Source organism: Solanum stenotomum, chromosome 11, assembly GCF_019186545.1.
Source record: "Solanum stenotomum isolate F172 chromosome 11, ASM1918654v1, whole genome shotgun sequence".
Taxonomy (NCBI): Eukaryota; Viridiplantae; Streptophyta; class Magnoliopsida; order Solanales; family Solanaceae; genus Solanum; species Solanum stenotomum.
In genome coordinates, this window is record NC_064292.1 from 661475 (window position 1) to 674221 (window position 12747).

General features: G+C 35.5%; 2 protein-coding genes across 3 annotated transcripts; one reads left to right on the forward strand and one right to left on the reverse strand.

The window, feature by feature from the left end:
• The first annotated feature begins 245 nt into the window (after positions 1-245).
• On the forward strand, positions 246-5795 carry LOC125845084 (enoyl-[acyl-carrier-protein] reductase, mitochondrial-like). Of its 2 annotated transcripts, none has more exons than XM_049524507.1 (11): positions 246-481; positions 560-657; positions 1888-2019; positions 2148-2291; positions 2362-2464; positions 3379-3478; positions 4031-4107; positions 4186-4264; positions 4873-4991; positions 5255-5567; positions 5609-5795. In XM_049524507.1, the coding sequence occupies exons 1-10, from the start codon at positions 267-269 to the stop codon at positions 5346-5348; spliced, it is 1161 nt and encodes a 386-aa protein (XP_049380464.1). In that variant the 5' UTR covers positions 246-266; the 3' UTR covers positions 5349-5567; positions 5609-5795. The 2 variants fall into 2 exon arrangements, with proteins under 2 accessions (XP_049380464.1, XP_049380465.1); XM_049524508.1 differs by having other exon boundaries at positions 5255-5502; positions 5636-5795.
• An 891-nt stretch (positions 5796-6686) lies between these two features.
• On the reverse strand, positions 6687-12118 carry LOC125845085 (mitogen-activated protein kinase homolog NTF6). The gene is made up of 6 exons (XM_049524509.1): positions 11687-12118; positions 10782-10911; positions 10364-10501; positions 7904-8236; positions 7364-7547; positions 6687-7265 (listed from the first exon to the last, which is right to left on the reverse strand). The coding sequence occupies exons 1-6, from the start codon at positions 11845-11847 to the stop codon at positions 7093-7095; spliced, it is 1119 nt and encodes a 372-aa protein (XP_049380466.1). The 5' UTR covers positions 11848-12118; the 3' UTR covers positions 6687-7092.
• Positions 12119-12747: the final 629 nt, after the last annotated feature.

The window sequence follows — 12747 nt, forward strand, 5'->3', positions numbered from 1 at the left end:
TTTTTTACAATTAGCCCCCAAAAAATTAAAGAAAATAAAATAGTAGTCCTTTTATCTATTATAATTTTTTTAATGAAAAACCAAATAATTCAATCAATATTTCTAAAATAAAATAAAAAATTAGACAATGCAAAATTAGGCACTGTGTCGAAAATAATTAAGACAATGCAAAATTAGGCATTTTGCCTAAAATAATCTGGCAAGTTCGGCAACAACCATAACGGCGTCGTTTTTTCAGTTTCATTAGAAGTCAAAACACACAGCTCATGTTGGAAGGTACTGTAATGGCGACTGCTAGGATTGTATCCCTAAAAGCCCTCGTACATGGAGTTTCAGTTTCACGATGGACTCCGCTATCACGAGCCCTCCGGCTCCGTTCTCGTCCTCTATACTGCGCCGTGCGAGATTATTCCGCCGCCATTTCGCCGCCTTCTAAAGCCGTTGTCTACGAACAACACGGCTCTCCTGATGTTGTCACTAGGTTAAGTAACTCTTCCATTTCTCTTCAGTTTACTTTTCAAATTTCAATTAATTGTAAGTGTATGTGTGTGTGTTGCAGAATGACGGAGCTTCCGCCGGTGGAAATTAATGACAATGATGTGTGCGTTAGAATGCTTGCGGCTCCGATCAATCCTTCTGATATTAATAGAATTGAAGGTTAGAATATTTTACTAAGTTTTAGCTTCTTTTAATCCATAATGACAGTTATATGTGCAGAGATTTATGTTGAGAATTACTACTCTTTCCGTTTCAATTTGTTTATCTGGTTTTTTATATTGACATTTCAACTGGAAAGTTACAATTAAAGAGTTGTCAATAGCAGGGATCCGTTTTGGTTAGGAGGTGGGAGCTTTGAATATGTTATTGTCTGTGGAGGCTAGTATAACGGAATAACATGTACTTTACTTAAGCAAGCTGTTGTTATTGGTATAAGCTAACTAGCACAGACACAAACTGAAGGATCGTGTTGAACACGACGAAAACAAAAGTATTTAAAATCTATACTCACCACGAATGTTGTATTCAAAAGGTCTATGATATTAGGATTGTTCAAAACCAAACCGAGACCAATAACCCGAACCGGAAAATGCTTATTGGTTTAGTTGTATCGGTAACGGTTTTGATTTTTTCTTTTTTTATATTGGGTTACTACGGTTTTAGATATTCTCTTAACTGGTTAATCGATAAGTAAATTAATAAATTATGTTTATACCATTCAGTATATAAAGTTCTTGACTTAGGATTTAATTTCATATGTTCATTTTTGGCTGTCTCAAACTCTCAATTGCTCTACAAGGTGTCAAACACATGTGCATGATATTGTATATGGCCGTCATTAGTTACAAATATTAACGGAAGTATTAACAACAGCCAATAAACACATTATAACAGCTCCATATTCTATAGATCTCTCTGAAGTGTCCAGAGTTTGCACCAAATAGGAAAAAAAACTCAGTAGAAATGTATAGTAAATAAATATTACAACATACCATTTAAAATCAAAACGTGACTACTCGGTAGAGGGGAAAAAGCAGCCACTAGCAAATTAAGTAGAGGAAGAGAATGACAATCTCTGTTTCTGCAGTAAGGAATTTGCCGCTTAAACATGTAGTCTGATTCAAAAACAACCAAAGGATGACTCATTAAGCAAGAAGGGGAGCTTATAACTCCAATGTACAGTACCCTGAATCAGGAGGGAAATAAAGTTGGAAGCATGTCCTTTTTCTTCTTCAAAACCATGTTCTTTAAAAAGGTCTAGACACTTGTTCGATAACATTTCGAACATTCTATCTCATTGATGGAGGCCTGCTTCAGCTATTATTTTTTGACTTTCTCACAGAGGAAACATTCTTTCACAGTAATTGCCCCAAATCTATTGTACCGCAGGAGTTTATCCTGTCCGACCGCCGCTGCCTGCGGTTGGGGGATATGAAGGTGTTGGAGAAGTACATGCCATTGGTTCTGCAGTTAAGGGTCTTTCCCCGGGAGATTGGGTTATCCCTTCCCCACCTTCTTCAGGTTGAAATCTGTTGCTCATTAAAACATCAAGTTATGCACCTGAAGCATACTTTACTAGGCTTAATACCCACTGAAGGAACTTAATTTGGTATTCTGATACACATCAATACACCAATGTTTTCATGCAGGGACATGGCAGACCTACGTCATTAAAGAACAAAGTGTGTGGCAGAAAGTTGATAAAAGCACCCCAATGGAGTATGCTGCGACTGTTATTGTCAATCCGTTGACTGCCTTGAGAATGCTTGAGGACTTTATTGCATTAAAATCAGGTTTTCCAAATTTTGAATCTAATGTTTACTGCTTGCTTCCATCTCCCTTGCTAATGTTTTTCATAAGCAGGGGACACTATTGTGCAAAATGGTGCTACAAGCATAGTGGGGCAATGTGTTATTCAACTAGCTCGACTTCGTGGGATTCATAGCATCAATATCATTAGAGACAGGTGGAGTTTAACTCTGCTGAAAATATGTTGTGGTCTTGGTGTATTTGAAGTTATCTTAGTTCTCAAAATAGTTGTTCAGAGAACAGTCTAATTCTCTGGTTTGAAAACCTTCCTTTGTTCTCTGGTGTGAAAATCTTGCTTTCCTTGACAACATGCAACTTATGATTAAAGTCTATAATTGCATAAAATAGATGCCTTTCTATTTGCATCTGTAATTCCTTGCTATGGTAAAAATGATCCGATATTACCATTATGATATCATTTTCCTGATATCCTAAATTTCCCCCTTTATTGCTGGTGCAGTTTCTTTATGTTTGACATTAAACTTGGATTGCCTGAGAATTGCCTCATAATACAGGAGCATTCAGCAATCTAATGGTACTAATATCTGCAAGTTTGTTAGAGGCTGATAATCTCTATGAATTAAGAGGGATTTCCATTCGATTGGTTATCTGAATGTTTAGATATGGTTCACCAATATTCCGCATTAAAAACTCTGTAGCAAATTTTTCCCAAGAGTCGTCTTAGTGGTACTGTTCTAGGAAAGGTTGAGTCATCCCTGATTAGTGCTGCTAACTTCTGTAATCATTTAACAACTTGCAGCCTAAAAGAACATCTTTCCTTCTATGTAGCTTCCAAACTCTCCTCAAATTTTCAAGGCTGTCTCACGTAATTGCAAGTTTCACTTTAGGACGATGAGTTTGATATCATCTTTCTCCATTTCCAATGTTTCTGTATAAATTGTGTTCATTTCCTTGAGTGCTTTTCCCGATGAAAGTAAAGTAATGAATTTATACACAAATAAGGTCTTGGGTTTTTTAAATAATTAATATGTGTATGATGTTAGGTCTTATTAATTTAATACAAATTGCTACGCATGAGGTATCACAGGATTATAAACTCAATTCTCTCAGGGCAGGATCAGATGAAGCAAAAGCCCATCTCAAGCAACTAGGTGCTGATGAAGTGTATACTGAAAGCCAACTGGAAGTGAAGAATGTTAGAGGTCTTCTGGTAACAATCAACAACCATTTTAAGTTGATAATGATTTGTGTACTGAACTGTTTATGTAGTGCCATTGCTGCAGGGAATTTTCCTTCATTTCAGTTTCCTCTCTTCCTATCCCCCTTTTCAACCCTACACATCTTCAATGTGTCGGGACAATGCTCTAAAGTAGTTTTCTCTCCATTCCCTTTCAAGTGGTTTTCTAGTTTTTAAATTTGGTCCAAAATAAGTGATATTAAAGAAACCAAGTAGGTATTAATTATCTTTCCCTCAAAATTACCCTCATCTATAAATGATTGAACAAGCTTGTAAGAAGTCTTTACAATTTCCTGGTTATTATATAAAAAAAAGTCTTTACGGTTTCCCATGAATAAATTTGAGAAGAAATAAAGGTTAATAGAGTCAATAGCATCCCTAAATTAAAGTTCCAAAGTAGCTTTATAGGTGTTAAAAAGGCTAAAAAAATCAATGGAGGGAGTAGTTTAACTTCTCTTAAACATTTTTTTAATTGGTATTTTCCATTCCAAACAAATTTTTATTATTTCCTTTGATGTTGTGTAGGGCAATATACCTGAACCTGTTTTAGGCTTTAATTGTGTTGGTGGCAATGCTGCTTCATTGATCCTAAAATTCCTGAAGTAAGATGTTATTCTTAATTTTATTTTCTAGTCAATTTAACTTGCCAGAAATAAAGACATATAGCATGTTTCTTGCAGGCAGGGTGGCACTATGGTGACATATGGGGGAATGTCAAAGAAGCCGATAACTGTATCTACTTCAGCTTTTATATTCAAGGCAAGTCTCAAGCATCACACTTTTCATGTTCTTCCCGTGAAGAAGTAGCTCTATGGTAGAACTATTTTCAATTATTCCTAAATGAGCAGTAGCATAGGTGAGGGAAGTAATGTGGAATAAAGTTGTGAGAACTTGGACGGTAAAATAGGATCTTGAGATGCATCCAAAGTGTTGCAATCTTTGAGTTACTAGGTAGAATCTATTAAATTCTTGTAACCTGCAGGTCATACATAAGTACCTCTATGTTGAGATATTTTCATCTTCTTCAATTGTAACTGTCCTAAACAAAGTATTAAAACCTCAATGAGGCTAACGAGCTGTATGGGGAGTCTTGCCTTACCAGATGTGTGGGCTCAGCTCAACATTGACCACCTTCTTACCTCTCTACCCCAATTCCCTACCAAAGGATAAAAAGAAAACAAATCTCAATAAGGTGTCTATTTTAATCTCAATAAGAACGTTTAACATGGTTGGGGAGATCAAATAAGAGCCTCAAGTATATGCATTTAAGACCTGTAAAAATTTAGTATTGGAACCTAGTGAGTGATGTGTTAGTGTATGCCACAAGGAAAAAAAATACTGAACTGTTTTTGAAACTATATTTTCAGGAGCTTACCTTGACAGGATTCTGGCTACAGAGGTGGATGAGTTCAGACAAAGCTGAAGAGCGTCAATCCATGATAGACTATCTTTTGGGCCTATGTCGAGATGGGAAATTGAAATACGAGTATGAACCCCCCTCTCTCACTTGATGTCAATATGTCCTTGTGAAAGAAAAGTTTAAGATTGTGATAACTAGAATTTTAATGCAATTGAAAAAATTAAATATTAAGTGATTCTTCTCAACAATTGAAATTTGAAAATGTTTTTGCGGATGATAATGGGCGAGGAAGTCATTTGTTAGCCTAATGATGCAAGACGGATGGCAGATCATTTACCACCCGTCTTAGATGCGGGGAACTGACATTGAATCTCCTTCATTTTATACAGGTTGGAAGTAGCACCTTTTGATGATTTTCATACAGCTCTGGAAAAGGCAATGGGAAAGCGAGGAAGACAACCCAAACAAGTTCTTAAATTCTAAGTCATTGTTACTTAACATAACTCTAATTTGAGTGCTGTAATCATAAGCTGTGTACCTGTATTAGCCTACATTGTTATTGTTGAGGTCCTCCAGAGTCCAGATACAAAAAAAAAAGTGTTGCAAGGCGTGGAAATTGATGTCATCGCAGATAGTCGTATTGGCAGAGAGTTTGAGCTCTTTGTTACTGCAGACCTTTTTTGTCAGATCAAGCCAGTTAAGGTAAATGTATCCTGAAAAAGTTACCAAGTTCAAAAAAAAAGGTAAATGTATCCTGAAGAAATAATAAGGCAATCGGCAGTGCCACTCGTTGTGGCATCTATTCTCCTTTCTCAAAAGAGGTTCAATTCAGAATTCCTGTCTGCATCATTTGGCCAACTACCTTCAACCTGCTGTCTTTAAATATGACTGACCAAACTTCTCAATGTGAATTTTGACGATTCACTGCCACTGTAAGGATTTTTTATTTAACATTCATGTTTAATACAAAATGAGACAAAGTTCGGGCATGTGAAGACGAGAGGAGTGGATGCCTCAAATCGAAGTGGTGCTCCTTTTTCCACGACCACTTTGTCATGTTCTCTTTAGTATTTGCCATGTTTTTTACAACCTCCTGTTGTTTATGTTTTGACTGCAACCTCTCTACCTCCTAAAGTAGAAGTAAAATATGTGTATACTCTATTCTTCTCAGGCTTCACTTGTAAAATTACAGTGAATAAGTTAATCAGTACGAACTATGAATGCTTAAGATGCATTAGGGGTGTGAGAAATATCTGTGTACTCTATTCTTCTCAAACTTGTCAAATTATTGTTGTTGATTAGTACGAACTATGAACGCTTAAGATGCATTAGGGGTGTGAGAATAACGCTTCAACAACTGTACATCATGCTTAAGGAAGTTTTCTTGGGTAAAGATTGTTAAAATTTGCTCAATTGGCTTTATGAATCTGTGTTGCTTGGACTCTCCAAAAGGGTATGGATCATTCAAAAGTATACTACTTTTGACGAATTCAACACACACCAAGCAGCATTTTCTAAAGAATCCGAGCAACATAGTAAGGATATTTTTCCTTCCTGAAAGTGTAGGATTCAAGAGTGTGTTTGGCTCATAGAACAGAAACTTGCAAAGCTCTCATTGGTATTATTGCTTATTTTCCAAAGGATAACTAAAGAGTGTTACAATAACATACCCTGTGTAAATCCCACAAGTGGGTCGAGGGAGGGTAGTGTATGCAACTTTACACTTACCTTGTGAAGAAAGTAGAGAGGTTGTTTCCGATGACCCTTGGGTCAAGTGAAATAAAAGTGATTTATACACAAATTCAAGGCAAAAAAAGCAACTTCAAAATTGAAATATCAATACCATTATATTATCAAACTCTTATACAACAGCATATTCGCAAATAATCACTTTAGTTTCTTTCTTTTTCATCCTTATTGTTCTTCTGTTCTATGATTTGTTTACAAACAGTTTTGAGTTTGTAAACACAAAACGACTAGTTTCTTTTTTTACAGAAAATTTCGACGGGGGGAAGGATTTTTGAGTAGAATATGAATCCATTGATTACTCCCCCATCATGCGCTCGCTCCCTTATAACAACCCCGTGTATGAAGGGAGGAAAACCAAACTCTCCAAGCTAAGCTTAAAAGAACTATCAAACAGATGCACAAATGGCTAACCTGCCACAACTAAATCACACTCCAGACATTGATGAAACAAACTATTGAGGTAATATAGTATGGATCATCACTTGGTTGTATCGGGATCAAACTTAAGAGCCTCGTTCCATATGAGCTCCTTAATGTCTTCCTCGCTTAGAGATGCTTGTTCAAAGTCGAAGTTGAAAGGAGAAGTACAAACTGGTTCCTCATTTATCTCATGGAGACTTATCATGAATGGATGATTCAATGCATCCTCAACTGCATGCACATGAAATCAATAGAAGAATCAATGAGTAAGAAAACAAGTTTAGAAAAGTTTTAACTTTTTTTTATGCAGTGATTGCCAAAGAGCATACCAGTTATACGTTTAGCTGGATCGAAAACCAACATCTTTTCTGCAAGATCAAGAGCTAAAGGAGACACATCTGGGAAATGCTCGGAGAATGGTTGCTTTGGAACTTGAGGCAGCTGCTTGACGTACTTCTTAGCATTGTCACTCCTTAGGAATCCAAGATCAGACTCCTCCGGTGAACCTAATAACTTATTTACAGAAGAGCAACATAACAGGCTTCATTGTTAGTCTATAAAAACTGACAATCAAGTAGATCAACTATAGATGAGCCTTAGTGTTAGTTAATGAATATATGTACTACTCCCTCCGTTTCAATTTGTTTATCATACTTCCTTTTTTAGTCTGTTTCAAAAAGAACACCTCTTTCCTAATTTGGAAACTTTAATTTAAACATCTCATATGACATGTTTAAGACCACAAGATTCAAAAATCTTCTTTACTTGCGTGCCCTGTCAAACTAAGACACAAATTGAAACGGAGGGAGTAATATCTGGCTAATTTGGAAGGATAAGATACAACAACATATCAGTGTAAGCAGATATACCTTTATGATAAGCCCCAATTGCTGAGCATAGTCTCTGCCGGGGAAAAGAGGCTCTCTCTTAATGAGTTCCATCAAAATGCAACCAACTGACCATATATCAATTGCTGCAGTGTATTCAGTACAATTAAGTAGTAACTCGGGTGCCCTATACCATCGAGTAACAACATACTCTGTCATGAAATCTGCCTCTGAAGTGGTTCTAGCAAGCCCAAAATCACAGATCTTGAGGTCACAGTTTGCATTGAGTAGCAAGTTGCTAGGTTTCAGATCCCGGTGAAGAACATTAGCAGAATGTACATACTTGAGCCCACGTAATAATTGATAGAGAAAGTACTGAAAAGCATCATAAAGAGGATGTTACAAAACTGCGCCAAACCAAAGTCAATATTCCGTTGTGCCAATATACAGATTATAACTAGCACATACATCAAAACAATTAAGTGTGGATTTGTTAAATAGGAGAGAAAATGACATAAATGGTCCCTAAACTATTACACTTGGTCTAAAATAGTCCTTTAACTATCTACAATCTTGTCAAGTTTGGTCTGTATCTACTTTTTATACAGACCATTAACAAACGCATAATTTAACTACTCTCTCTCTTGATTTTCTTTTTCCCTCTTATTTTCTTTATTGTCACTGCTACAGTTAAGAAAACCTTGTCAAGTTTGGTGTTGTTTTTGTGCAGTTTTGGGTAGCTTGGTGATGTTTTTTAGTGCAACTTTTATGTAGTTTGGCGTAGTTTCGGTGCTATTTTTTGTGCAGTTTGGTGCAGATATTTTGTAGTCTGATGCAGCAGTTTGGTGTTGATTTTTTGGTGGTTTGATGTTGTTGTCTGATGATGTGTTATGTACAGTTTTATGCTGATTTTTGGGAGTTTTGGTGTTGCAATTTGATCAAAGTTTGATAGTTTTAACTCGAATAAAATAACGACCAACACACAATTGCAGTAAGACAATGGAGAAAAGAATTGGACAAAAGAAAGTAAAGAAACAGTGAGATAATAGAGAAAAAAGTGGAAAAAAGAAAGTCAGGAGATAGAGGTTGAATTAGAATGTAAGTTAATGGTGTTTGTTAACAGTTTTTTAAAAAAAGTTATGTATAGACCAAACTAGACAAGATTGTAGATAGTTGAAGGACTATATCCATTAAGTTTATAGTTAAGGGACTATTTTAGACCTACTGTAATAGTTTAGGGACCATTTATGTCATTTTCTCTTAAATAGGAGTTAGTATAGAATTATTTGAAAATAACTAGTTGCAAGTAAGATCATTTCTTTGATTTTTCATTTTTTTGATAACCGAGAAATCTCTAAGAGCCAGTGATGCACCATTTGAACTCAATGGATGATTGGCCCCACTGACAAATATGGTAAAGCTTGGTCAGGCAATAGTAGTTCTTTTTTTTTTCTTTAGTGGGTAAAAACCTGTATGCAGTAGATGGTGAGAAATTGATAAATTGTGGTGCCATCACAAAAAAAAAGGCAGCCCAGTGCACTAAGCTCTTGCTATACGCAGGGTCCGAGGTACGGCTGGTACACAAGGGTCTATTGTACGCAGTTTTACCCTACATTTCTGCCAGAGGTTGTTTCCACAGCTCGACACAAAAGAAGAAAAAGGAAAAGCTGACTTCAGATAAAAACATCCAATTTGAGCCTTCAACATGCAAGTAAACATAACCAATGTCATTCAGATTACTCTAAAATTTTCTCCTGTGTTACTAGAAATCGTGGAATTGTTTTGGAAACAAGCATAAATTGCAAATAGCATCAGACACAGGAGGTTACAAAATAAAAACACCTTCAATAAACTAGCTAATAAACAAGCTAGTGAAAGGAGTTACTCCCTCCATTCCACTTTATATGGCACTATTTCTTTAGTAGTCCATTCGAAGAAGAATTTCACATTTCTATATTTCCTTAATGACACGGGTGCAACAACATTTTTGGAAAGTCAGAGTAGTTCATTGAACAGTTCTGCTGAGAACACCATAAAATGTGAAATGAGCTTTCAATTATGTAGCCATCTTCAAACCTTAAAATGGATAAATTGGAGTGTTGTGTTCGTTGTATACTAGTGAATATTCAAGTTCTATCTCGTTCTCACTAATTCTGTCAAATAAATCCAGAACAGCTAGGATGAACAAATTGCTTTCCTTGTTCAAGCACACCATTTGTGCAGGTGCTAGTTTATTAAACTTGCAAGTTGTAACTAAGATCAGGGTAAACTACCCATTTCCACAGTATGCAACTTCATAGCACATCATCGAACAAAGAATCAGTAATATCCAGCAGGTTTGATCTTTTTCATCATGCATCAATTATAATTCTTCGTATAACAAATTACTAAGACATTCTATTCACATTAAAATTGGATTTTCTAATTGTCACAGAGCGATTGTTATTTATACATTATTTAAAAGTTAATGAAAATTGAGCATAAGTAGAGAGGCATACATACTTGACAATGATCTTCTGTGAGGGCCTGTGAAGAGCGTATTATCTGATGCAGATCAGTATCCATTAGCTCATACACAATATACACATCATTGAATTCCTCTCTGTCTGGTGGTCTTACTATATCTTTTATCTTGATGACCTGCAGAACCAGTACACCGATATCAAAATCTAGGAATATTGATAACCAAATTAAAGATTGTACTGAAAAAGACACTATAGGCAAAGTAATAAACTTTGTTTCAGAAACTATTGAGTGAAAACATTGTCTTTATCTGCAGATACATGACAGTCAAACTTAAGATTCCATTAGCACTTGGCATAAGCAAACAGAAGATATATACTTGAAAAAGGGAGAAGGGAAGACGAAATGAATCTCAAAGATTAAGCATTATACTAGTTAGCAATTAATTTGAGAATACATTTTCATGATCCATGTGAGAAAGAAGTTTGATCTCACGAAGAGTCCTCTTTGCATCAATTCTATTTTCAAATGCACTCCCAATTTTTTTGATGGCTATCTCCTCCTTCGTCTCCGAATTCGTAGCACAGCTGCAGCGGAACCCAACAAAATGTTAATTTGCCACTCAATAAGACTAACAAAAATAGAATTCAAATCAAATCAATAATGAAATCCTATAGTTTGACACTTGTTTCTCAATCTCACTAAGGCAAAAGACTTAAATTTTATGCACAACTTTACTCACAACAGAAAAGGGTCTCAATATATGACCCAATCATCGCGCTTTTATATCCTTTGGAGGCTTATCAGACATGCATCTACACTTATGAGCTATGGAAGTAACACACAAAAACCCCAAAAATTCTAACAAAAGCACCAACTTTAGGAAATTTCGATATCCAAAATGCACACACATGAGCTGATCCAGGATAAATGCATTCATTTCTATCAGCTCAGATTATGTTTGTGTGCTTCAACACCAAATTTGAACCCCAACTGACTTTAAATCCTAAATCCGCAATTTACACACCCAAAAGAGTCTTGCAGCAGGTTTAACTACACCAATTATGTATAGACATGCCAAGTTTCTGGACCACCCTCTAAATCCTGAATTCGTGTCTCCGTAGATCCAGCTAGCATTTGGCCATAGATTTTGGGAATCAAATTTTAAAAAAATCTGATCTTCAAATGTTTTCAATTTCCCCAAAACTTGCCCAGACCAGTTTCTCAATCTTAGGACCTCCACTCACAAAAAATCCAAATTTCAAAAATCACAACTACAAAAACTCAACTTTTTTCAAATTTCAACATCAAAATCTAATAGCTAGAGCTGAAAAATAAGAATTTTAGGGATGAGTGAAGTACCAGACGATTCCGTAAGCTCCACGGCCTACGGGTTGAATTGGAGGGACATACTTTGAGGTAACTTCAAAGAAGTTACCCACAACATTGTACTCAACATATTTGCCATTCCGAGTTGGAATTCCTTTGATTTCCACTGAATTTTCAATGTTTTCAGCATCCATTTCTGCTCTCTTCGTAACCCTCTTTTGTTTCTGGCAGAATTCGATTTGGAATGTGAAGAATCTCAGAGCTCTGTTCAAGAAATAGCAGAAAAAGCTATGGGGGGGAAGTGTGAACGGATACAAAATGAGTGGACCCGACCCGATTTTTGTTGGGCTTTTTGAGTTTGAATTTTGAAAGGGATTCCCTCCCTCCTCACTCCCCGCCACCCTCCCAATTACTCTGTTCGTCCTAATTTATGTTGGATACGATATTTAGGAAAGTAAGAAATTTATGATTATTAATTACTATATGATAAAATTTAAACTTAGATGTACTTACTACATAGGCTGACCTATATGGTGAGGAGGGGTAATCGTGTGTACCTGTTAATTTTGAAAAAAAATTGGTATATATAACTTGAGATTTTATCAGATACGCTAAGACACAAAATAAGTTGGGTGTATGGTTTGAAATAGCTACTAAGTTCCTTTTTTCAACTTGAATGGCATGGGATAAAAAGTTTTACCAATAACGGGTTATTTAATTCATATTTATACATTAATATACTAATTTTATGTGTTTTTAATAAAATTATCGAACAAAGTAATAATATGCTTTAACTAATATGCATCTATCCTTCATGATATATATATTTATTGTCTTTGAATTTCAAATCTACCTCTAGTAGTTACTAAGAATAAGAAGTTGTTATTTATTTTTTTGAGATTGATTAAAAAGAAAAAAGCAACATTAATTGAAACAGATGAATAGAATAACGCATGGTTTCATATGTTTGTGAAGGAGTAGTTTAGTATATTTGGTTCACATGACAAAAATGAGATATACAAGAAAATTAGAAGGATAAATATATCATTTTATCTTAGAATTCTACTCTCAAATTATAATTACAATGACAATAT